The 24,542-nt window shown below is 42.4% G+C and overlaps 1 protein-coding gene across 3 annotated transcripts; it reads left to right on the top strand.

Moving 5' to 3' along the window:
• The first annotated feature begins 473 nt into the window (after window positions 1-473).
• Window positions 474-23,513, top strand: LHX9 (LIM homeobox 9). 3 transcript variants are annotated; one of them, XM_007989051.3, is made up of 6 exons: window positions 474-569; window positions 5,915-6,033; window positions 8,006-8,208; window positions 9,347-9,702; window positions 15,608-15,810; window positions 17,016-23,513. In XM_007989051.3, the coding sequence occupies exons 1-6, from the start codon at window positions 542-544 to the stop codon at window positions 17,271-17,273; spliced, it is 1,167 nt and encodes a 388-aa protein (XP_007987242.1). In that variant the 5' UTR covers window positions 474-541; the 3' UTR covers window positions 17,274-23,513. The 3 variants fall into 3 exon arrangements, with proteins under 3 accessions (XP_007987242.1, XP_007987241.1, XP_007987244.1); XM_007989050.3 differs by lacking the exon at window positions 474-569 and having other exon boundaries at window positions 5,291-6,033; XM_007989053.3 differs by lacking the exon at window positions 474-569 and having other exon boundaries at window positions 5,291-6,033; window positions 19,939-20,476.
• Window positions 23,514-24,542: the final 1,029 nt, after the last annotated feature.

The raw sequence follows: 24,542 nt of genomic DNA, 5'->3' as shown, positions 1-24,542 counted from the left end.
TAAACAGAAAATAAAAGACAGGTGGAGAGAGCTAAGGGTCAGAGGTGAGGGAATCAGATCAACTCCAACGGGGTGGGGGAGAGAGAGAAGGGAGAAATTAATTTTCATCCAACGCTTTATTTATTTATTTGAATTAACAGAGGGACCCTCAGCGAGACTCGAGGACTGACCCGCACCTCTGGCCGCCGCCTCCCGCCTTTCCTCGCCAAGAACCGAGTTCTAGTGGGGGAAACGTCTGACATCTGGACCTCAAGGTAAGACCCTGATGGAGATGTTTTAGTTGGAGCAGTTTTCTCCCCTCGGAGTGCGCCCGGACGGCCGGGAGTTTCAGGGACGTCTTGGGAGCCTACCAGAGGAAGGTCCGGCTTTGCTCCAAGCCGAGTCCCTACCTGAGGTCTCCGCGGGAGGAGCGGTTTGGACGCGCCCCACCGGATGGGAGGAGGTGCTTGGGGAAGCCGGGCCGTACCGCCCGGCTGACGCGCGGCTTTTCTCTGCCAGTGCAACCACCATTACGGCGTGATCCACTCCTTTTCCTCCAAGAATGCTGAACGGTACCACTCTAGAGGCAGGTGAGTTATGTGCCAGGTTCCTTGCGATGTTCTCTGCCCCTTGGGCCAGTGCGTATGTCATGTGAGTGTGTGTGCATGTGTGTGCGCCTTCGCTGGGTGGAACGAAGAGGAGTGTGTGTTTGTCTTAAAAATTAAACCGCGCTTCGTAGGCTCAAAAAAACACATTCGTTTTCAGAGTCTCCTGATAGGATTCCTGAAACCTTCGTTTCCCTCTTTTTGCCTTTCTCTTTGACTGTCTTCGACTTTCCTCAGGATCAGGGTCCGGGGCGCCAGGCAGAGGTCCTGGTTCCACTGATCCTCCAGTAGTCAGTGGCGCAAGGGAAGCGCTCCCGACCCTCCGCTGAGCTGCTGGGGATGTCTCTTTCTTGGAAGGGATGGAAGGGGGGCCGAGAAGACACCGTTTCTCACCCGGGTAGGGGTTAACTGGAAACTGGCTTCACCCACATTCTTTTGTTGTTGTTCAGTCCTAACCTAGCGCAGCAGTTTCTGCGCCGGATCTCAGTGGACGCAGTGCGGGACTTCTCCCTTTATTTCTGCGGAGCTGAGGGCAGGCGGCGCAACAAATCTCAGGTAAAAGAGCATCAGATTTCAGAAGCGCTGTATTCTAAACTTGGCGCAGGCCCCTTTGGGGAGAAGAGCCCCGGGCCTATAGAGGATAGAGGTTTGAAGGAAGCAAAAGTCGGCGAGAGGCTTTTTGTCACAAAGGGTGAGGGTAGGCAGAGAACGTGCGAAGGGGCAGGGCCTTGGCTGGGGACTACCGCCCAGCGAGAGACTGGCAAGGGTGTGCAGCTGGAGCGTGGCCTCGGGTGCCCCTTTCCAGGCAGCCGAACTCCCTCTGTCCCAGCTCTGCTTGGCTCACTTCCATTTGTCTTGAGGGAGGCCCCTCTAGTAGGACTGAACCAGAAGTGCGCCCGTGTAGCAGCCTCAGTATAGATCTGCCCACCTAGGTGTAGGGGGAAGTTTTACACATAGAGTATTTCAGTCTCCACTCTCTGGAGAAAGGCCCCAGAGTGTCCCGGCCATCCTCTCACCTTCCATCCAGCGCAGCCCGGGCATCCAGGGACAGGTGGCATGGCACTGAACGCATGGTTCTGAGCCTCAGGATGATGCTGACGTTTCACTGGGCCTTGGGGTGCTCAGGACACTGCCAGAAGCTGGATACTGTTTTAAGAGTCTCGCCTTTCAAACCAAAGGGGCTCCTTAACTAGCTTAACAGGGTCTGGAGGAAAGGTAACACCTCCTTCTTTAAAGGGCAAACTTAGAGGCACAGAATCATGGCCTCCAAAATTCAGGTAGAAAGAGACCTTAAGTCACCTTTGCTCTCAAAAGATGCACATTTGTTGGGTTACTTCTTCCCTCTCAACCCTAACTGTCCTGTGGGTTTAATTTCCCTTTCCTCTCCCCTGGGGAGTTCTACTGGGCTCAGGTTCTTTGCCCAGGTAGACCCACCTGAGCCCGGGACAAGGGCGCTGCAGTCTTCTTGACCTTCATAGAGATTCTGAGATCTCGAACTCTCAGTTCCACCTACTATGCTCCACTATAGTCTGGCTGTCCACTTTCCTAAAAGTGGCAACAGTAGCGGGATGGGTGCTGTCAGAATAGAAAGGAAAGAAAGCTTAGTGGACTGTGTGTGCTCAATTGTGAGGGAGAGCAGTGCTGGTCAAGGGACCTGCCCCATTATTCCTGGTAGAGCTCTGAATTTAGAGGAGACTTAAGATCCTATCCTCGATGCAGGTTAGAGAGAACCACATGCACCTGTCCCATCAAGTGAGGAAGTGGCGCAGCCCAGGAACTGAAAAAATGAACACTCTAATTTTTATAGAACACTTGCGGGCCATTCAGACTAGAGCTGGGAGAAGGGGGAATTTTTTTTTTTTTTTTTTTTTTTTTTTTTGTCACCAGCCACCGGGCCTCAGTCCCTCTGCTGGAGAGGTGAAAGGAGTACAAAGATGCTCTCTTTATTTAAAGTGCTTAACGTCCTTTGAGAATGAGGAGCGGGGAGCTCTTAGGCAATCTCTCTTGGGGACTCCAAGACAAAAAGTAGAAAACTCAGGGTCACACACCCAATTTGAGGGCATTCCTTCCCACTCTTCATGGGCTTCCTCCTTAGGAACTATGAGAGGAGGCAGGTCTGGACCCATGGGGACCTATTTCTGCAGAGCTAACAAGGACCTCCCAAACTCCTGCAGACCCCCACCCCACCCCCAGCTTTCTCCAGACTTCCTGCATTTGCTGTGAAGGAAGAATCCTGGCAGTTCGCTTCTTTACAGGAAGTAGCAAATGCCACTGAATGCAGGAACTTATAACCTGAGTTTTATAAGAGCAACAATAGCTAGGATTCAACTTGGAAACTGATTGCAGAAGGTGTTCTGCCTTGCCTGTACCTAGATGATTAACAAATACGTGTGGAATCGCAGAATGAATGGATGATTGGAGGGCTTACAAAACCTCTGTGTTTGGCTTCCCTGGAGACTCTGTAAAGTTCTGGCTTTTTCCTGGAGTTGTTTAACTTTCCCTGCATGCAATCTCCAAAGTTTTATCTCTTGCAAGGAAACAGTGGTATTCTTGCGTTCTTTGTTGTTGATTTTGCTGAGTAAGGGCAATATGCAACAAGAACCAAACCTAATTTCAAATACCCCCATTTGGGCATTGGGAGAGGGTTTAGCACAGAAACTAGACAAAGTCAGTTGAAGTCCTGTATTTACTTTTTGCTTGGAGCTTCCTTGGGTGAATTGACTGAGGGGATTTCTCAGAGACTCCTCCTCCTCCTACTCCTCCTCCTCTTTCTCCCTCTCCTCCTCCAGCTCTGAGTCAGTTTAGCCTCTGACTTGTGTGAAGGCAATCTGCCCCTTTGTGAGAGGACCTGCTGTCTCTGAAAGGACTGCTGCCCCCAGCCCCTCCTCAGGGCCCTTCTTGTGTGCACGTGGGTTTGAAAAGCTCATTGATTCCCATCCAAAGGGGCTAATTACATTACTTACAGTAAATAGCAGCCCTGCTGTCAGGTATAGCTGCCAAAGTGAGGAGGAGGGGGATGTTTCCAGCTTAGTGCACTTGATTGGCTTCATTTTTGTGTGAAATTGTGTTTTATGAGCTGCATTCTGGCACCCGGAGGACCTAAACCGCGTCCAGTCTGCAAATAACATTATTTTTGACCCTGAGAAAAAAGGAGGGGAAGCAGTAGAGTCTTGAGTTTCATGGAAGAGGCCACTCCAGCAGCCTCAGTAGGCAACGCTTTGAGACAGGAAGTCAGGCTGCTGCACCAGGGGCCGTTTCCTCCCTCGCTTTATTTCTGCCTTCCTTCCTTTCCCTTCTTCTCATCCTCTCCCTTCCTTTTTTCTTTCTTTCTTCTCTCCCTCCTTTCCTCCTTCTCTCCCTGGATTTTCTCCCGTGGTCTTTCTAGCTTTGGCCACAGTTCCCTGTCGGGCTCCCCCGGGCGGAGGGAAGCGGGTCTGCGGCTGGGCGGCTCTTCTGAGGTGTCTAGGATGTGCCAGGACACAGGCACCACAGTCCTGGGAAAGGCGGCGGGAAGTAGTGGGGAACGCAGGCTGATGACCCGGACGAAAGGAGCAGAGAGCGGCCCGCGCGTCCTCCTCTCTGGGTAAAGCCACGCTGGTTCCTGCCGCAGCGCTGTGCTTCGGGCCCCTAGGGGGCCTGTGGCCGTTTGAATGAATCGACAATATCAGAGTATTGTGGACACTTTTTAATGGGGCCAGGGAGGGGCCGCCGCTACCGGGAACAGAGGGCGACAGAACAATCCCACCTTTTGTGAGGAGCAGGTCTGCCATTCTGCTTGTCCGTTCTCACCTTCCCCTCCTCCAAGGCAAAGAGTCCCTTTCACACCCTTCTGAGTGTGCGGGTGCGCCCAGTTTTACAAGTCCCCTGTCCTGCCAGGGTAGTGGGAGCAGCATGCGATGGGGCTAGTGCCCAGTCCTGCGGGGCAGGCGCCAAGCTCCCGGGAGGCCCCAAGTCGCTTCCTATATTGGCAAGTTTCAAATGAGACATTAGAATCTCCGGCAGCCTTCCTTCAAACCTGAACCGGGGAAAAGAATAAGCCGCCCTATGGCCAAGGCTCAATTGCATACCCATGTGTACAAGTCCATGCCCTGTCCCATACACTCTGCTTTTCTCAAAGAAAATTGTTTTGCCAAAAGTAACCCTGCGAAATGTAGACGCTCCAAACGCGCTTTCCACTTTGGATGAAGCCCGCACCTAGTAGGGTCTCCAGCCCTCAAGGAGGTGAGGCAAAGACCTGCATTGTCAGACAGCTGCTTTTAAAAGTGGATTGAGGAAGATGGGATGGGGAGGAGAGGAGCCAACATTATCTCCACTTCAGTGAAGTGCTTACATTTCTGCGCAATATTTATGCATTTCTGGTGACAGTCCTGCAGGCTGGGGATGAAAAAGTCCACAAGGAGCAAACCCAAAGTTTGAAGTTGATATTCTGTGTGTCCTGAGCCAAGGTCTGATCTTGAACTCGGATCAAATAGGCGGGCTCTAGGCCTCCTGCACCAGGGCGGGGACAAGAGCTCCTTTTCCCCTTTAAAACATGACTGCTGGGAACTCTTGGATGTGTGTGTGTGTGTGTGCGCGCGCGCGTGTGTGTGTGTTTTGTGGGGAGGTAAATGCCCCCTCCTCCTGCCTCCCCGCTCTCTATCCCCCCACCCCTTTGTAATGTTTGTCCTGCTTGCCCATCACCAGGGGGTTGAGAGGAGTATGACAGGTCTTTGTTGTCTGAATAAAAATCCGTGGCAGCTCCGGGGAGAGAACTCCTCCTACTAAATTATCAAAAATGGGCTGGCTTTAGTCTCTTAACAAATTGGACACAGCTCAGGCAGGAGCAGTCCCCAACCCAACCTACAGGAACTGGGAACTTGCAAGCAGTCAGGGAACGCTGAAAATAGCACTTCTTTTTCTTTCTTTGTGTTCAAAACTATTTTCTTTCTTCACCAGATTTTGTTTTCCTCCCCGCTGCAGTTGTTTCCCATTAGTAACTCGATCTCTCAGAGCAGTAAGATTTGCCTTCTACGCCTCTTTTCTCCTCCACCCGAATTGTTTGTTTTCTGCACATCTCCTTCAGGGAGCCGCTGAGGCTTACCCCACCACTCTTCCCACTTCTTTTTGCTTCCCCCAGTCCCCCCAAGCAGACCGATTTCCACTCTGTCTCTTTCTTCCCCTCTTCTCTCTCCCTCTTTCCCTCCATCCCCGAGCCTCTCTGCGCTCCCACAGCGCAGCCCTCTCGGGTCCCTTGCCTCCCTCATTCGGATGAGCTGAAAGCCCTGGGCGTGTGTATATGGAAATAGTGGGGTGCCGAGCAGAAGACAACTCGTGTCCTTTCCGCCCCCCAGCCATGCTCTTCCACGGGATCTCTGGAGGCCACATCCAAGGCATCATGGAGGAGATGGAGCGCAGATCCAAGACTGAGGCCCGTCTGGCCAAAGGCGCCCAACTCAACGGCCGCGACGCGGTAAGGAAGGGCTCCGCCGCGGCGGTAGCCGGGCACCCCTGCGCCCTCTGTTAAGCCAAGCAGACTCCCTGGCCGGAGGAGATCGGGGGCGGCGGGTGGTAGAGACGTCCGCTTGAGGCTGGCGGGTGGGTTTTCTCCCGTCCACTAGGTCTGCAGGGCTAAGAATCGTCGTTTTTCTGAATTGAAATGTCTTCATTAGCTGACTAGCCTCTGTCGTAGCTGATTCCGAAAGAGCAGGGAGAGGAGCTGGGAGGAGGTGGAGTGGGGAGGTGGCGTTCTCTTCTACAGACCTCAAGGTTCCCTTGATTCCGGGGCAGGAGTCTCCCCGGCGAGGATCCGCAGCTCCGAGAGTAAGCTGGGCGCAAGCAATAAGAGGACGGCGCGCTGCCTAGGCGTCCGAGCCAAGCGGGAGCCCAGGTGGCCTTAGTCTCTGGCCCTGATGACTGGACCTTTGGAGCAGATTCGGACGCGACTGGGTCATTTCCAGTTCTCTAGACGCTCGGGTCTTGGGACCCCTAACTGAGAGAATCTCAGGGTTTCTGGCATCCTGACTCAGTCCCTCTAACGAGACAGCACTACGTTTAGCGCCGGGACCGGGCGGGTGTCATGTGTAGGGGGAAATCAAATAAAACATACGGAGGAGCGCGGCACCCAGTCGAAACGCACGAACTTTATAACCAACCCTTAAACAAGCTAATCAACTACCACTGTTTCTCCTATCCATAATGATAAAGTTATGTCCTCCTAATAAAGAAAACCAATTACTTATCTAAGTGCTTCCCTTTCCCGATTACTAACTGGAGCGGGGGAAACTACAGAAGTCTCCGGAAATGATTTCAGCCAAACATAGCTGTGTAGATCCTTTGGTACCACAGTAGGACTTGTAGCCCAAACTAATCAGGAGACTGCTCTAGCCCTGTCAGCTGGGTTTTGGGTCCGGCAAGTATCCCAACTGGTGAACGTGTCTATATTTGTAACACTCATTCCGTGCCAGGGCCCTTGGTCAGAGTAAAGGGCTAAACTTTACTTTTTCAGGCCCACTGAAATTTCATGGGGAAGTTCAACCCATTTCTGCTAGTCGTGAGGGAAATGTCCGGAGGTTAACTCCTTTTCCCTTTTTCTGGTCATCACGTTTAAATCAAATAGTAGCAACCCAAACCCAAATTTTGCAGTGGGGCTGGGCTCCTCAAGGTGGGGTCACTGGGGCATCCTCAGTCGGGTCAGTGGGACCCAGAAGGGAAGCGTAACTTGGGCACTAAACAGATTTTCAAGACAAAGGTCTTGTTTGTACGCCTGTTGATGCTAGGGAAAGAGGGGACTGTATAGAGCGGGCTGGACAACGGACCCTCTTTCGGAACAACCACTTTACACACTTATTGGGAACGGGACCAATAGTCCTGAAAATTAGGGAACAGCAGGGTCTGCCAAATATATCTCAATCAAAACAAAGTCGACCAAGTTATGAGCACAGGTCCAATAATCTCCCCTTTGCTTTTGATTTCAATGCTGCTTATAAGAATTTAGAGAAATCGAACTGTAATATTTTTTGTTTAAAATAACCTGTGCTCGTTGAAATTTCCATTTCACTCCCCAATCATTTCCGTTGTTTTATTTTGTGTGCGTCGAAAGCCACAATTTTTAGCTTGTATTTATTTGAATTCGGAAACGACCACTAAACTATAGTCAATATTCTGCCAGTCCTTTTTAAGCGAGGCTTCTGATGGCCGGAACGTCTTTAGGCTAATAGTCCCGGGAGGACGCGAATGCCGGTTTAGGCGGATACGGAAGAAAGCGAGCGAGCCGCAAAGAGAGAAATCACAAATGTTTTCCCCGACTTTTGCCTTTGTGCAGTGGACCCTGGCCCCTGCCGCGCTCCCTGCACGCCCTGGGCTCGGTCTTCCTGGGGGAGAACCCCGCGTCGTGCGGCGACACCGCGCGCCCTCCTCAGCCTTGCGGTGTGCTTTCTTTGCAGGGCATGCCCCCGCTTAGCCCGGAGAAGCCCGCCCTGTGCGCCGGCTGCGGGGGCAAGATCTCGGACAGGTACTACCTGCTGGCTGTGGACAAACAGTGGCATCTGAGATGCCTGAAGTGCTGTGAATGTAAGCTGGCCCTCGAGTCCGAGCTCACCTGCTTTGCCAAGGACGGTAGCATTTACTGCAAGGAGGATTACTACAGGTACTCCCCTACACCCCCACTTCTTACGCCCGCCCAAGTACACCTGGCGGGGTTATCTGCCTGAGCCCGGAATCCCCTCTCCGTCTCCCACCTTTTGCCCCATTCCGGGTGCGGTTATCACTTCGGAGACCAGGGAAACCCACTGCATATGCCTTCAAGCTGCAATCTCCCTGACCGACGGTGAGGGTGGGTGGGAGGGACATTCAAGGTCTAGAGCTCTATCAGCGAATACCACGCGCTCCCATCACTTCTCAGCTTGGCTGGAGGAACTTGGGGAAATCTGGGGAAGAGTAAATGGACGTGGTCTCCGTCGACTGAGACTTGACTGGGTTTTTGTTTTCCGCTTGCTACGAATTGGGCAAGTTCTGCGCCTTGAAACTGAACTAGTTGGCTCGGGCAGCAGCAACAGAGTGTTAGGTTTTCGCAGGTGGCAGGAGACTCTGTAAATGACTATGAAAAGGAATAAATGCCATTGCCAAAACCCAAGCCACTCAGTTCCGAGTTCCTTTTATCGCTAGTTACAACTATGTCCGCCAGATTGGAGAGAAAAGTCAGCAGCAGGCGTCTTTATTGATTCTTCTCAGTTATATTTCTGGATTGGGAAAGACAGAACTATGTGCAGATGACCTAGCTCCGCTCTCAGCCCAAACAAGATAAGTGGTTAAAAAAATAATAACCTTTCCTCTACAAAATCGTCATTTTCCAGGACTGTGTCGGCATGTTTTCCCGCACACTCGCACATCCAGGAATAATTATATCTTCCCTCATTCATAGAATATTTTGTAATTGATTAACTGTTTTTACTTGGCATGGCAATTTAATATTCTAGTACTGTTAGATCGTTCTAACTAGTGGTTTGCTTTTTTAAATTTTTAAAAAATTTGTTTTAATGTTCACTTTACAGAGAAGAAAACTAAGACTTAGTTGCCCGATTCTTCTGACTTTAATGTAAGGATCCTTTGTCTCGGTTTATCAGAAAAGGTCGATGGGCAAATAAAATTAATGTCCACTGTCCTGTCCTCCTGGAACCCTCCCAGGTCCCAGTCTGAAGCCACTGCAGACCAAGCCCAGGTGTCGCGGGTGGGAGATGGCTTTGCCTTGCTTCAACTAGCACCCTGACTCAACTGTTTCCTTCCAGAAGGTTCTCTGTGCAGAGATGTGCCCGCTGCCACCTTGGCATTTCCGCCTCAGAGATGGTCATGCGCGCCCGAGACTCAGTCTACCACCTGAGCTGCTTCACCTGCTCCACTTGCAACAAGACTCTGACCACGGGCGACCATTTCGGCATGAAGGACAGCCTGGTGTACTGCCGCGCCCACTTCGAGACCCTCTTGCAAGGAGAGTATCCACCTCAGCTGAGCTACACGGAGCTGGCGGCCAAGAGCGGCGGCCTGGCCCTGCCTTACTTCAATGGTACGGGCACCGTGCAGAAGGGGCGGCCCCGGAAGCGGAAGAGCCCAGCGCTGGGAGTAGACATCGTCAATTACAACTCAGGTGTGCCCCCTATCCTCACCCCCGGCGCAGCCCCGGCCTCCCTGAGGAAATTTCGTAGAGCTCCTTCCCCGTCCAAAGTCTTGCTGCAAGAGTGTTTTGCCCGATGCCTCTGTTCTCACCACAACCCCCTGTCACTCTGAAGGAAGGGAGAGAGGGAGGAGGAGGAGGAGGGAGGGGAGGGAAAGGCAACACTTTATTTAGGTTGTGGCAAAAAACACATCCATAACTATGGGGCTGTAGTGATTTCCCCCAAACAGGCAGAGCCAAATCGTTGTTGCCTGTTAGTTAATGAGCCCATTAGTTTCTGGCTCTCAGTTGGAGCAAAACAGCCCCAGGGCAATTTCTTTGTGGAGGCCAAATTATAGATCCTGGAGGAGGTTTCCTAAATACTGAAGAAAAAAAAAAAAAAGTCTTCAGAGCCCAACCCCAGTCTGTCTAGAGGGGTCAGAGGCTGTGGTCACCAGCCCAAAGTTAATCAGGAACACGGTTGGCAAGAGTGTTGAAAAACCTAATCCCTGATCTTGGCAAAAAGCAGTTGTAGGGGTGGGAATCACTCTCCACAGCTGAGCTAGCCTGTGTCTTTCCTAAGTCAGGATATTCATCCAGCTGTCTCATTCCCGGTGTGATAGACCATCCAGACATCCAGACCCCTGGCCAACTGAAAGAACCTTCAGGTTGGGCCCCCTGAGGAAGCTTAATGGTATCTCAGACCATTCATCTATACTCAATCACCTTCTCTCTTCATTAAAAACAACCCGCAGGCAAGGAGTCAAGAACACATTCTTCCTTGCTTTAGGGGACACACCTATCATGTGTCAATCTCACATGCATCAGTTTCCCATTGTTGGTAGCGGGCCCCCACTTCCCATCCTCCAGGTGAGGATGGTGATCCACTCTGCAGATGTGAACTCTGAGCAGAACAGAAACTCTTTTTGTGAGTCCCAATCACTGGAAAAAAGAGGTATTAGAAAGCCCTGGCTAACTTTTGGGGAGCCTAAGTTAACTGCTTTGGCTTTCAGTGCCCTGGCCCAGACCTGGCTGAGAATCTCAGCAGACTGACGCTCAGGACAGGGGAGACCATTCTGTTGGAAGGAACGTTGAGGACCTTATTATGGCAACCCCACTGTATTACTCCAAATGCCCCCAGATACAACACATGGGCACCCCAGAGCACAGGATTTTGCCTGTTTTTCTCTTCCAGTTCGCAGGGCCTGGTATGGTGCCTGACATTGCTAGTCAAGGTAAAGAACAGTGTCCAGCCAGTTAAGTGATTTGCCCAAGATCACACAGCCAGTGTGAATATGGAGCTAAGGGTCCTGCTCTGAGTTTAGAGTTTTCAGGAGAACCCACACAGGATGAGTGGTTGCTCTCTCAGACCTCTGTTAGGCTCTCTCCTGGGGTTCTCTACTGCCTGATCTAACAGAAGAGGAGAATCCTTTATGGGCAAGCACAGCAGGTGGCCTTGCTGGGAGAATGGGGAGCAATGGGGAACACTGTGCGGCAGCACTTGTCCCTAGGGGGTTCATACCAGGGTTGCCGGATAAAAAGAAAAGGACCTGCCAGCTCACTGCAAATCTCACCAGGGTCGGTCAATCTGTATGAGGGCAGCGGGTGAAGCCCCAGGTTTTGGCAACCCTCAGTAGTGGCCGTGCCCTCACACTGGCCCCTGCTGTGCTGGGGCGGGAGATTTGGTTAGGGGCCACTTTGCCCAGCATGCTTACTTCATCTTCTTTGATGCGTGGTCCCCAGGGCAGGGCAGGCAGGGCACTAATTGTTCTTTATTAATAGAAGATGACATTGGAATCTCAAGCCACTCACCAAGGCCCTAATGCCCTAATGAGAGGGGGAAAGAGAGAGAGAGAGAGAGAGCTTGAGCAAGCGAGAGAGTGCCACTCATACACAACTAGCGAGATTTTTTTGGAAAGAAGGGATCTCTCAGCCCAGATAAAGTCCAGAAGGGTGAAGATTTCTAGCCAAACAGTAGGCAAGCCTGACTTTTTTATTCTTTATTTAATCTAATTAGCTAAATTTGATTTTGCCTTGGATCTTACTTCATGTTAGATCCAAGGAACTTTAAGAACAGTAGCATTTAGATTATTTTACTTCTCTGAAAATAACTAGAGTGTACAAATTTATTTTTAAGAAGAATAAAAGAATCCTTTGGAACCCCTTAGGTCTTTAGTTTGCAAATTAATGCTGCTACAAGTTGTTGTGGAGAAGGTCACTTTTGTCTTGCTCCCAAAGGAGGGAAAAATTGCTGAGGCCCCCTTAGCCCGAAGAGTTTGTACCTTGCATCACTACAAACTGGATGCCTCTTAGTTAACATCTACTCCATCCTTTCTGGACTTTTCCCAGAGATACTAGTAAGTAGTATATATATGTTAAAGATCAGGTTAATTGGTTTGAAGATTCCTGACCAGAAATCAGACCATCATTTAAAACAGTGCTTGTGAATCTGATGCCACTTTGTTACAAAACTAGGGAAAGAAACCCTTCAGCAAATTAAACACATGTTAAAATGTAAAAAATAAAATAAATCCAGTTTTAACTCATTGTTTTAGCCTTCTTTGGATTTTATCTTGCCATCTGTCATTAAATGTAAACATTAAATGTAAACAAGTCTCATAAAGGGTAAGATTGATACTAAACTAAGTATAATTTACATAATAATATGTTTTCAAAATGTGCAGAAAACATGTTTGTGATTCAAAGAATCTCAGAGAAGATGTGAAACTTGGCAAAGGCCAGCTAGTGCTTGACATAAGGCAAATGCCTTTTAATGAGAAAGTCCCTAGTTTCATTTATACCTCTGTGCAAATTAATCAGGCAAATATTTTAGAAAGAGACATGGAAAGTTTACCTGAAATGGTAACTTGAAATAAAGCCCTCTAGGGATGAGAAGAAGATTTAGTTTAGGATAGGAAGCTCTTATTTGTGTAATTTAAACATTAATTGAGAGATTAAACTTTGGCCACTTCTCAAAATATCCTTTCCTTAAGTCCTTTCTTCCTATCCAAACTTTTAAGGTTCCTGGTGGTTAAATTAGCCTGGCACTGACCCCTAGTGGTCTTCCAGGGATCAGTTAATTCTCAGAAGGTTACATACCTTCACAGCAGACATTCACTTTAGGATGGGTGACCATCACGTAAGTGACTGGAAATAAAATACTTAGATCTTCTCATTAACTTTGTAATACTATATGTGAACTTACAGGTAGATATTTAAGACAGTTTTAAGAGTTATCATTTCGTCTCATAATTCGGGGAGTGGGGAAATCCCCTACAGCTATAGAAACAGGCCTTGGAGAAACAGTCATTTGCAAGTTATATAATGCATGTGTAGTTAAACATAAATAATATCAGATAATGCACTGTTACTCTGTAGAAGAAATAGGTTTCTTGATTAAGTTGCATAATATGAGATAATGCATCACAGGAATATCATATATAGTAATATCTGTTTAATAAAGACCCAACAAGTTATCTCCTTACACATTGGATTATGTATTTTGTGTGGAAATGGGGCCTATAACTGTATTTAAAACACATTAAAAGGCTCTGCTGAGTTTTTAATCAGCAATAATGGATATAGAATGAGTTTTCAGGGAAGCAATTTCATCAAATCTTACTATAATTATTTTTCATAAATTTCATTTTAAGAACTAATGATTATATAGTCATGTTGGGAATCATATTCATTTCTATATATTACCCTGGTGTGGAATGGGGGAAAGATGGCCAAGGGCATTATTTAAACACCAAGTCTTCTGTCCCAAGTGTAAAATTCAATTTGATGTGTTGTTCAGGAAAGGTTACATGTTACATATGATAGGAAAGAAATCTTACTTGAAGAACCCTCCGATGACTAACGTGTGCCTCTTTGACTATTTTTTGTGGGTATATTTATAATCTGGTTATGAAATATGGCTCAGTTTACTGGAGATAAGTATAGTTTTATAGTAGGTCATAGAGATGCTGTTTCATCCATTTGAGGACATGAAAGTGCAATTCTGTCGAATATTTGAACTTGACATATCCCCACTGGGCCAAAATGGGATAAAATGTAATGCATACTCTTTCTGTTATCTCTGGACATATGGTACCCTTTCTGGTGGAGTTTAAGAAGCCTATGTTTTACATTCAAATGTGTATATCTGACTTGGATTCTACTTCAAGTTGATTTAATTTTGCATTAATACCCACTTGTAATTTACTGATGAACAAAGGGCCCAACGTCTTGATTGAATGTTTCTTGAGCTTCTGCCCCTGTGTTTGACTCAGGGAATCAGTCCAAAGGTGAATATGGTAGAGTCATTTCCCTCAATGGACTCACCTGTTCTTTTGCCAAGTGTGTCCTCCTACTTACTAGACATTTGTTTGTATCTAGTCTTATCACATTAGGAGGAATTTCTTATTAAGTGACTTTTATATGTGGCTGACTTCTTGGTTGATGACTACAAAACTTCTGTATTTCTGTAAATATGCTGATTTGCTGAATAGTTTTTAAAGAGTTGTTATAAACAGAGCCTACCAGGCAGATAACATTTTATTAAGCAGATTGGAAGAGCTAATATTAAGGGATGCCTCCCTTTTTTAAGATTCAGGTTTCTTTCTCCCTGGAATGACATGATCAGGTTGGTTTTAGATTTTCTGTTATAAAGCAGCACAAGGCAGGATGATTAGATCTAAATTTATATAACTATCTGAAGGAAGAATTTAAAGAAAAAAAATTGCCATGCACTTTAATGTGTGAAGTTGGCTGAAGTTGGTTGTGTAAATATTTCACAAAATGTTTTCATTTTACAATTGTATTTCTTATGCAGAGCCAGTAGATTCTTGGAAATGACCCTTTAAATGTGCAGCTTTACATCCTGGGGATAATGACTTTCTGGCTGGTTTCAAAGACTGGGTTGTTTTGCCCTTGGTGCTGAGAAAGTCTTTGTAAGGGGAGAGAAAATGCCGCCCTCTCTCTGCCAGGCCAGCCAGGGGCACAGCTCACATCCCACTCACACACATCTGGAGCAAAAGGGACTAAGATCTGAGCCTAGAAATAAGCACCATCAGTGTCTCTCAGCTGTGAGCTGTGGGGAGCACTTCAGGCATGAACCGTGTGAAGGGAAGTCTGGGCTCATTCTCTTTCAGAAATATTTATTAAAATCACTCCAGGGGAAAAATATTTTCTTTCTGGTATAGCTCTGCGTTAACCAGTCATAGCTAAAAGCTGAAACAAATAATATTCTTATGTTTACGTAAGAAATTCACAAATTTTAAATTTCTAACTTCTCCTCCTTTTTCAGCCTTTTCTAACTTTTTCCTGACTGAGAGAGTTCTAGGAATATGAGAAAAGGCTAACCATTAGAACTGACCTAGATGCTTCCTTAGTTGGCGGGCTCTCAGAAACTTTCAGACTTGAGAGAGTGGTAATACTTGTTTCTCTATGTCTCATGACAAGAAGCAGTACCTTCAGACAGTGTGTCTCATTCCAGAAATACAGACAAAAGGTAGAGTCTTAAAACACTGTGAGTGCAGGCAATGGGAAGCTGGTACAAATAACTATATTAGAAAAGGGTTTCTTCTTTTCACTCTCGTAGGTCTCTCTCACTCCCACTTTACTACTTAGGGTTTGTTCATATTCTCAAATTCTTCTAGCAACCATTAAGCAAAAGACAGGATTTAACCAATATTTTTCTATTGTATAAACTTTGGTTGTATCTGCATTAACAGACAAGTTCAGTTTACTTTAGCAATGATCTTCTTTCTTTTTGTCTAGATACTACTCATAATTGGGTTGACAGCATTTTTCACTGCTGCTTTATTACCATAGCAGTGTCATTATAGCCTGCCATCATGTCAGCTAATGCAAGAATTTCCACTGAGCAGTTGTTTGTTCACTGTTACTGCAACAGGTTGTAATGAGAATGAGGCAGACCACTTGGACCGGGACCAGCAGCCTTATCCACCCTCACAGAAGACCAAGCGCATGCGAACCTCTTTCAAGCATCACCAGCTCCGGACCATGAAATCCTACTTTGCCATCAACCACAATCCGGATGCCAAGGACCTCAAGCAGCTTGCCCAGAAAACAGGCCTGACCAAAAGAGTTTTGCAGGTAAGACACGTGCATCATTGACTGTGCATACATTTCCCTTCCCCTTGCCAGTAAAAATAGTGCTCTTCCCTGGTTGGAGTGATGCAGCTATTTCCTGTATTGCTTCTTACTAGTTTATCTTAGCTATCTCCCTAGAGGATGTTCTGAGATTTTGCAGGAGCTTCCTGGAGGGTTCCCAAACAGAGACCCAGTGTCTTTTTAAATACAGCCACATTCTCTCTACGTATGTGGAGATGGGCCCTCCAAAGGCAGCACAGCTTGACTCACTGCTGTGCAAATGGGAGTGATGTTATTTGCACAGGCCGTGGCTCTATAGATTTCCATTAATATTATGCTCAGTGAACAGACTTGAGAGGGACCTGTTGGCACTGTGTTAACTCGGCAAACTTTTGGCAGCCTCACTCACCTTCCAAATTCAGGTGGAACCTTTTTTCCACTCCTGAAAAGCCAAAAGTATGGTTAGTGTTTCAGCAACCAATTGGAGCAAGTATTTTCCTGCCTTAACAAACCATAATTAAAAACAAAATACTGGAAGTTAGTTCTGCTGTCCAATTGATTTCCTAAACTCATCATGGTCAGAACATATAAGTAATGAAATTATAATAGGTTGCTGTAAGTCACCTGTGTCTTCTCTCACTTCTTGGTGACAAATAGCAGGTATTTTAAATTCTGCTAAACAGTTTCAGGCTGTTTGAGGTCTGTGGCCCTGGGAGTTTTTTCTGTGTGAAGAATATATACCGTGTTTTGGGCTCACAAATGGCTTGAAGTCTGTTTCAGTGATGTCCATTTCATATGAGTGATTCTTACTTTGCCATACTTTCAATGGCCCTGCCCTTTTTCAACAGTTATTGTAACAGTTGAGGAATCATCGTGTATTTCCCCCTCTTTATCACCATGTATTCATTTTCATGGTATATCCGCTTAAGCATCAGTTGTTCCAAGTGGCACTCGTTAATGCTACCAGGTGGAATAAGTGCATTTGAGAGAGAATAAATCCGTAGTGTTACTTGAATAACTTTGTTTTAAAAGAAAGGAAAAAAAGCCCCTTTCCTCCTAAGAAAAACAAACTATTTTATTTAAAAGGAGAAACATATATCAAAAAAAAAAAAAAAAAAAAAAAAAAGAAAGAAAGAAAGAAAAAGAGAGAAAGAAAAGAAATATAAAAATGAACATCGGTAAAGAAATCAATTGGGATTGGTTTGCAGGTTTGGTTCCAAAACGCACGAGCCAAATTCAGAAGGAACCTTTTGCGGCAGGAGAATGGGGGTGTTGATAAAGCTGATGGCACGTCGCTTCCGGCCCCGCCCTCAGCAGACAGCGGAGCTCTCACTCCACCCGGCACTGCGACCACTTTAACAGACCTGACCAATCCCACTATCACTGTAGTGACATCCGTGACCTCTAACATGGACAGCCACGAATCCGGAAGCCCCTCACAAACTACCTTAACGAACCTTTTCTAACATTGGTTTTTTTTTTTTTTTTTTTAAATTCTTCCTCTTCTTTTTATTATTATTCTAATTATTATTATTTTATTATTTACAAGACTTTTTTTTCTTCTAACCCACAAGATATTTGGGGAATAAAAATAACAGCTTGGTGTGTAGCATCTGCAGCCACTTGGCAAATGAGTTTACAGTATTGTCTCCTTTAAGTGAATATATTTTGTCTACAAAGTGTATTTGGATTTTTTTAAAAAAAATATTAATTAGGTCTTTCAGTTGGTAAGGAGAGTTTTTGAATAATTCTAATAAGTGCCTCTTAAAATTGTATGTTACTTATTTCCAGAATCTCGAAGAAAAAAAAAAAGAGTGGTATTATTATGGGCAAATAATCAAATTCCCAGTTAAATGATTAGGTTAATAAAGAACCAGCTAATTAATTAGTTACTTTTTAAATCTTGCAGTTGTATGTGTGATTATGGAGTTTTGAAAACATTACATTTTTTAAATCTTAAAACTGAAAACTTGTTTTTAGTATTTCTATTTCTTACCTGAACTGCTAATTCAAGTGAGGAATATGATGAAATAAAAGCATTAACTACAGACATTTAAAATAGTAATGATTAATTAGGTGAGAAATCTATTACAGGAAAGTGACTTTTCCTTCTCTTAGGGGTGTACAACTCTAAAAACTTTTTACTTGACTATTTGTTTCTCAACATTTGAAAAATAATTAAGCTCCCTGTGTATCCATGAAAATTCTGCATAGATTTTGACATTCCATAATTTTAACCTCCTAAAGCTAAATTCAATAGCTCGGAAACCATTCTTTCTAAGTTACTTTTTTTTTCCCAGGGAAAATGGAAATAAGCAAAATATAATGTTTTAAGAAGTAAAAAAATCAGTATAATTTAATTAATAGCTCTATTAATTGGCTTCAGCTGTACCATGATATTGTATCTGGCATTCTATATGAATAATGTTTAAAATACCCAGCCTGGTAGACTTATACCAACAATCGGTTTTGTTTTGTCTTATTTTATTTTGACATAGGTTGACTTATGTATTGAAAATAATTTTTCTGATAGTAGAGATTCGAAGTTATTAGTCTTAAAGTAGATAAACTCAGAAGCCTTGTGGATGCTGATCTGAATATATTTCCTAGTTTACAGTAGTATTTTTTTTTCTTTTAATTTAAGCTAAAATCTTAATGGTCTGGGCAGTGGTGAATGTTCATCTATTACGCTTCTGTTGTAGTTAAATACCAATTAGATTGTGGATTTCCTAAAAAAAATAAAAAAGAAGTCAAGATATATGTCTTGCTTTAGTGGATTGTTAAGAATAACTTTGCACATATTCTCCACTTTTTGGACCCCTTAAATCTCCTTTGGTGGTCGAAGTGGCTATTTAATAGATGTTAAAGGTGTCCTTCTGGCTGTATAAATGTGTGGTTACATATTGACAGTTCACTGCCCACATTAAAGTGCATTATTGTAACTTTTGCTCAGGGTCTTTAGAAAATTAGCACAGAAAGTAGCTTATTTTTTAAAAAAAGATGATGGAAGATAAGTTAACACTGTAACAGAAGAAAGGTGTGATTGCCATTATATATTTAGCAAGTATGGTTATCATCTTATATGGAGCTTAAATCTTGACTTTTCATATTTCTATTACATTTTGGGCATTTACCACTAACCAGACCAAACAACCTTGGTAAGGCTGAGATCTTATTAATACACTTTTACAGGTAAAATATTGACGCTTATAAATTTTGTTCTTTGACAGAACAATATATGGTACTATAGATCTACTTTATTAAGTAGACTAATTATAACTCAGTTCTCCTATGTGCCTTATGATATAACTTGGAAGTAAGTTTGTGAAAAATCAGGATATATGTGTTGTTTGTTAAATTAACTGTTTTAAGCCCTTTTGACACCTCACTAGTTTTGTACTGTTTTACCTCTTATTTCTGAAACTCTTTTTATGGTGTATCCTGTTAGAGGGGACAAACATGTCATAGAAAGCAGTTGTGCACTCTTTCAAATATAGTTGATAAATTCAATAATCTTATATATTGAGCTTCGTGTTTATAGTACAGTAAGTGGTCTAGCAAAATTGTCCATGTTTCTTTGTTTATTGATAAATGCATTGTATAGAAACTATTTCCCCTAAATATTTATGGACCAAACAATTGTGATATATCCTATTAAATTTGTGTGAATAAACCATTTTGAATCTAAGGAGTTTTCTTTCCCATCAGTTTTATTTAAGTTTTAACCATACTAGTGTGTTCCAGCATCTATATAAAAGCTATTCAAATGGTAATACAAAATTTTTAGAAATATTTAAACATACAAATAGTTTTTAGATTTCCAAACTTCTGATTCATATGAAATGTTACACATTGTTGCACATGCAATGTAATTCAACCTAGAAATACCTTTGAATATATTTGCTTATAATAAAAGTCATGCCCCACTGATTTGACTCAGTCCAATTTTTAGAATAAAAAGGCTAACTAGCATATAAAGTAATTGCATGGAAAGAAACCTTAAATATGATTAAGATTTCATGTTAGGTCTATTGAGCACAAATGGATATTTGTAAATCTAAATAGAAATTGCAGACCCCTAAAAGCCAAGTTGCTCTGTAGTTAATAAATTGTCACTATGATTTTTTTCAGGGAGAACAAATCTTGGGGCATTACAGCCAAACATCCCGACGTTTGAAAATTCCCTAAAGTATTAAAAGAAGGGGAAAAGTTTGATCGGAAATCCACTGCAGTGAAGACAAAGACACTATTAGGTTATGATAATCATACATTAAAAAATTTATTGAGACAAAAAAAAAGAGAGAGAGAGAGAGAGAGACTTAAATGTCATTTACTGAATGTTAACGAAACTTGTGTTCTTTATGGTGTCTAACACAACTGAAGGCCTGAAATTATGTGGTTTAAACAAAATTAGATAAACCATGCACAAAACCAGAGCAACCTGGCAGTAATATGCCCACCCCATATTTGAAAAAAATTATTATTGAAAAAAATTCCACACATTTGTCAAGCACAAATAGTTGTAAAATAAAGTCCAAAACATTCATTTCACCTGCTTGCTAATGTGTATTAGTCCTGTTAATGGCATTTTCCAACTGTAAATTCAAAGAAAAGCTATCACCCATTTAAGAGTATAGGGATCAAACCCCAGTAATTTTAGTATTATTGTTTATTACTTCCTTTTTAAACAGAAATCTCTGCATGCACTTTTACATATGTCACCTCTAGTGTACACCTCTGTATGATGACTTATCTTTGCTGTTTCTTGTATGATAAATAGCTTTCATTAATAAACATTTATTTGATGCAAACATAGTTAACTTTATGTTAAACACACGCTGTTGAAATTAATTTTGAACACTTAAAGAGGCAGCACAGTACATTTACAACTTGTTATACTAATGAAAAAATACAAACAGCATAATGAGATTAAATTCTGGTAATCTAGGATAAAATTACTTGGTTTTTACCTTTTCATGACTTATTTTCATTTGTTGTATTCAATTGCCACATGTATTACAAATAAAAAATAAAGTGAATCCAAATTACAACAAAATAAACCTTAGAATAAACTATTGTGTAAAATTTCAGCAACTTTTTTAGATTACTAGGGTAAAATTTATAGATCCTATGTGAGTTTACATGTTTGCTATGCAATGAACAAATTTATTGAAGTATACAAATATATTCTGAACTATAAAAAGATCCAATCTTTGCATAGTTCAAGTTACATATGATTATTACAAACAAAAAAGCAAATGGAAAGACAGACAAATATTTAGGAATGAGGTTTTTTTAATTGTTAAAGGGAATATTTGAAGAATAAATTTTTAGCTATTCCTATTTAGCTGTATATCCAAAGCATATGTTAAACAAACTAACATATAATTTCCAGAAAATTTTTCATTATGATGAAATTTTTATTATATACAAATGAACCCTATGTAAATGATGTAACTTTTATGAATGACAGACATTAAATATTTCACTTACATGTATTCTCAGAATTTTGAATGTTTTCTTAAATGCTTTCACTTCCTGAATACTAAAAAGAAAAAATTTTAAAGAAGAGAGAGCAACTTACTACTAAAAAAAAAAGCAATGCACCATGACAAGTAGACTATTTTGAGTGATCACAAATCATGTTGGTTTTGTCAGTAACTTGAATGTTTATGCCTCATTGAAACCTCATCCACAGCTATAGCAGCTTAAATAGATTTTCCAATGCATTTCCAGCCAGTTTATTCAAATCTTTGCCCTACAGTCTTGCCTTCTTTCGCTGTTCTGTCACCTATGGCAATTTCATTTAGAAGTATTTTGGAACTTCGCCTGGTTTTACAGACCTTTAAATATTTGTCTGGTATGTGAAATGCAGGAAGAGACCAGAGAGGGAAAGAACATAACTGAAATTAGACATCTGAAAAAAATAATGCAAATTTGAAACAGGCATATTTTTTAAAACCAAAAAAAGAGAGAGAGAGAGAGAGAGAAAGGAGTACTAATTATGTGAGTGGGACGAGAAAGCGTGTGAGGCAGAGTTGTAAGGTCTATTGTGCTTTACTGTGATGTAAAGCAGTCTTTGAGTCTGAGCAACTGCACACTTACTGTTCGGTGTGGAATAGAAAAATGTGGACCTCTTAGTTGAGAGCAGGGCACTAAATTTTCATAGCTTCTACCTCCCAATTGCCTGGGTTAGTCTAACTTCTGGCAGATTGATCTTGGGCAAAAAGCTTCACGGAGAGTTAGTGTCTGTGCGCTTTGGTTGAATAGCCACCTTAATACTGACTTACATAGTGGGTAGGTTTTTGATACCTCAAATAAGGATAAAACTCCATAATAAAGGACCCAAAGCAAACACTTTTAAAACTTAGGTGATTTTTCATCACCTAAAACATAAATAGCTTTATTAAGCAAAATCCCAGTGGAATCTACCATACATTCTTTTATAATAACCCTTTTTGGGAGTCAAAGTATGGTTTTTTATTAGTCACATATAAATATCATCTCATTTTCTGTTGCAGTGTGACTGCAAGGCGTGTTGTGGTGGAAAGCATTAGAACTGGGAAGCTCTGGAATGGAAATTTGGAATCATGTCATTCTAGGCTCTTAAAGAGAATATTAGGGATAATACTGTTGTAAAAAATAAATATAAACACCTAATTTTGTATGAAGTTTTGCTATTTAAATTTTAACTATGTTATAAACAAAGCTAGCTTTACTTGTAGAGAGTTCGTGTACTCTTGAGCTCATTCAATAGCTTTAACATTTTGTAGTCTCTTCCACAACAGGGCAAAATAAGCACAGTAGGACTTAGTCCAAATTGAAGAAATATCATTGAATTTTCTTTGAAACCACATATGTAGATACACTCTGGATTGGCCTTTTAGATATATTTTCTGTTTTTAGTAATTGGGAACAAACTCTCAATATTAATATAAATAAAATGCCTCTAATGTAAAGCCACAGCCCTTTGCTTCCAGTCAATGTCAAAAATAGGAAGTTTTGTTTAATGGTTTGCTGTTGATTTTAAACATTTTAATAATACTTGCTCTGCCCTCACAACAGTTTGTTTTCAGAATAATATTATGATTTACCTTATTTTAAAAATAAATTATAATTCTAACTTAAAATATTATTTTAAATGCCCTCTGGGAAGATTTCCATTTTATTTTATGAGGTTCCCTGGCAGTTGGGGGTGGGGGGTGAGGTCGGGAGAGGGAAATTTCAGAACTGTGCATGATACTCAAGGAAAAGTCTATGACTATGATGTAAGTAGTAACATTATTGCCGCAACTAAATTTCTGTTTAACTGTGTTGCAGAATAAGATAATTTTATCTAACATCACTCCCTACTTGCAGCATTTCTCTGTGAATATTAACATAGTTAACCCTCCCTTATCATGTATCACATCAATAAGTTTCTCCTCCCTTGGATTAATTTTTGCTTCTTTGCATTACATTTTATCTTGTGATAAGATAACAAAAAGCAAGCAAGAATAAAGATCCAGATATTAGCCATATGTAGAAAGTTCCTGGTGTGCATTTCTGTGTACTTTTCCCTCACATATTAGAATTGTCAGGAACGTTTTTTTCTTTTGGAACTTTCTGTTTACATTTTGCATGATCCTATAAATTAACCTGAAAAGTAATTGGATACCTTTTATGGTTATTTGAAAATAAAATTTGCTACAAATAAGATGCTTCAGTCTCTGTTGCCTCATATTATGCCTGAATATATTAATTTTTTCTGTACTTTCATATCAAATCAGAAAATATTAACCTTAGAGGATATTTAAATTGTTATTTATGACAAATATACAAAGATGAAGAAATTGGAAGGTGAAATTGCCTTTACTTAATCATTCTCATTCTGCTTCTTTTCCTTTTCCAAAGCAACAAAAATTATGAAGGGCTATCAGCTTTAACTTCAACATTCAAGGGTTTTGACAGCTTGCATCACTTAAAGTATATTTATTATTCAGTAAACTTTAATTCTGTAGAATAAATGCCCTTTATGAAGTGTGATTTTTGAAAGCACAAAGGTATTTCAGGATTTCAAGCAGCCAAAGCTGCTTGAATTCTGCAAACAGAGTAGTTTTTCAGAGGAAAAATATAGTGGAAAGTAATTGTAAATATAATATTTGTAACATTTTACCTGATTGGTCCAAATACTGTACATGAATTTTAAACAGTTATAAAAGCCTCCAAAATGTTAGGATGTAATTATGTGATGATTATTTTTGTAGTATAAATTGAGACAGTTTATTTTATAAATACAATTACCTAGTTACTTTATTGAGTGCAGATTCTGAGGTCTCCTTCTGGATATATTTTTTTCTTTTATTATTATTTATTATTATTATTTTTTGAGATAGAGTCTTACTCTATCACCAGACTAGAGTGCAGTAGTGCCACCTCGGCTCACTGCAACCTCTGTTTCCCGGGTTCAAGTGATTCTCCTGCCTCAGCCTTCCGAGTAGCTGAGACTACAGGTGTGCACCACCACATCCAGCTAATTTTTGTATTTTTAGTAGAGACGGGATTTCACCACGTTGGCCAGGATGGTCTCCATCTCTTGACCTTGTGATCCATCCACCTTCGTCTCCCAGCGTGCTGAGATTACAGGCGTGAGCCACCACGCCCCACCTCCATCTGGATATTTTAATGACAAGATGTTTATATTTCCAAGGGTTCTGATATATTTCCCTAGTTTTCTTCTTAAATTCAGCGTCATT

This window comes from Chlorocebus sabaeus, chromosome 25 (genome assembly GCF_047675955.1).
Source record: "Chlorocebus sabaeus isolate Y175 chromosome 25, mChlSab1.0.hap1, whole genome shotgun sequence".
Taxonomy (NCBI): domain Eukaryota; kingdom Metazoa; phylum Chordata; class Mammalia; order Primates; family Cercopithecidae; genus Chlorocebus; species Chlorocebus sabaeus.
The sequence above is the reverse complement of the archived record's forward strand: the minus strand, read 5'-3'. Positions and strand labels throughout refer to the sequence as shown.

Bases quoted from the DNA above. Each gene is read 5' to 3' on its own strand.
- LHX9 (XM_007989050.3), top strand. From the start codon at position 5,860: ATGGAAATAGTGGGGTGCCGAGCAGAAGACAACTCGTGTCCTTTCCGC. The intron at 6,034-8,005 runs GTAAGGAAGGGC...CTTTCTTTGCAG, and splicing joins AACTCAACGGCCGCGACGCG to GGCATGCCCCCGCTTAGCCC. The intron at 9,703-15,607 runs GTGTGCCCCCTA...TTACTGCAACAG, and splicing joins CATCGTCAATTACAACTCAG to GTTGTAATGAGAATGAGGCA.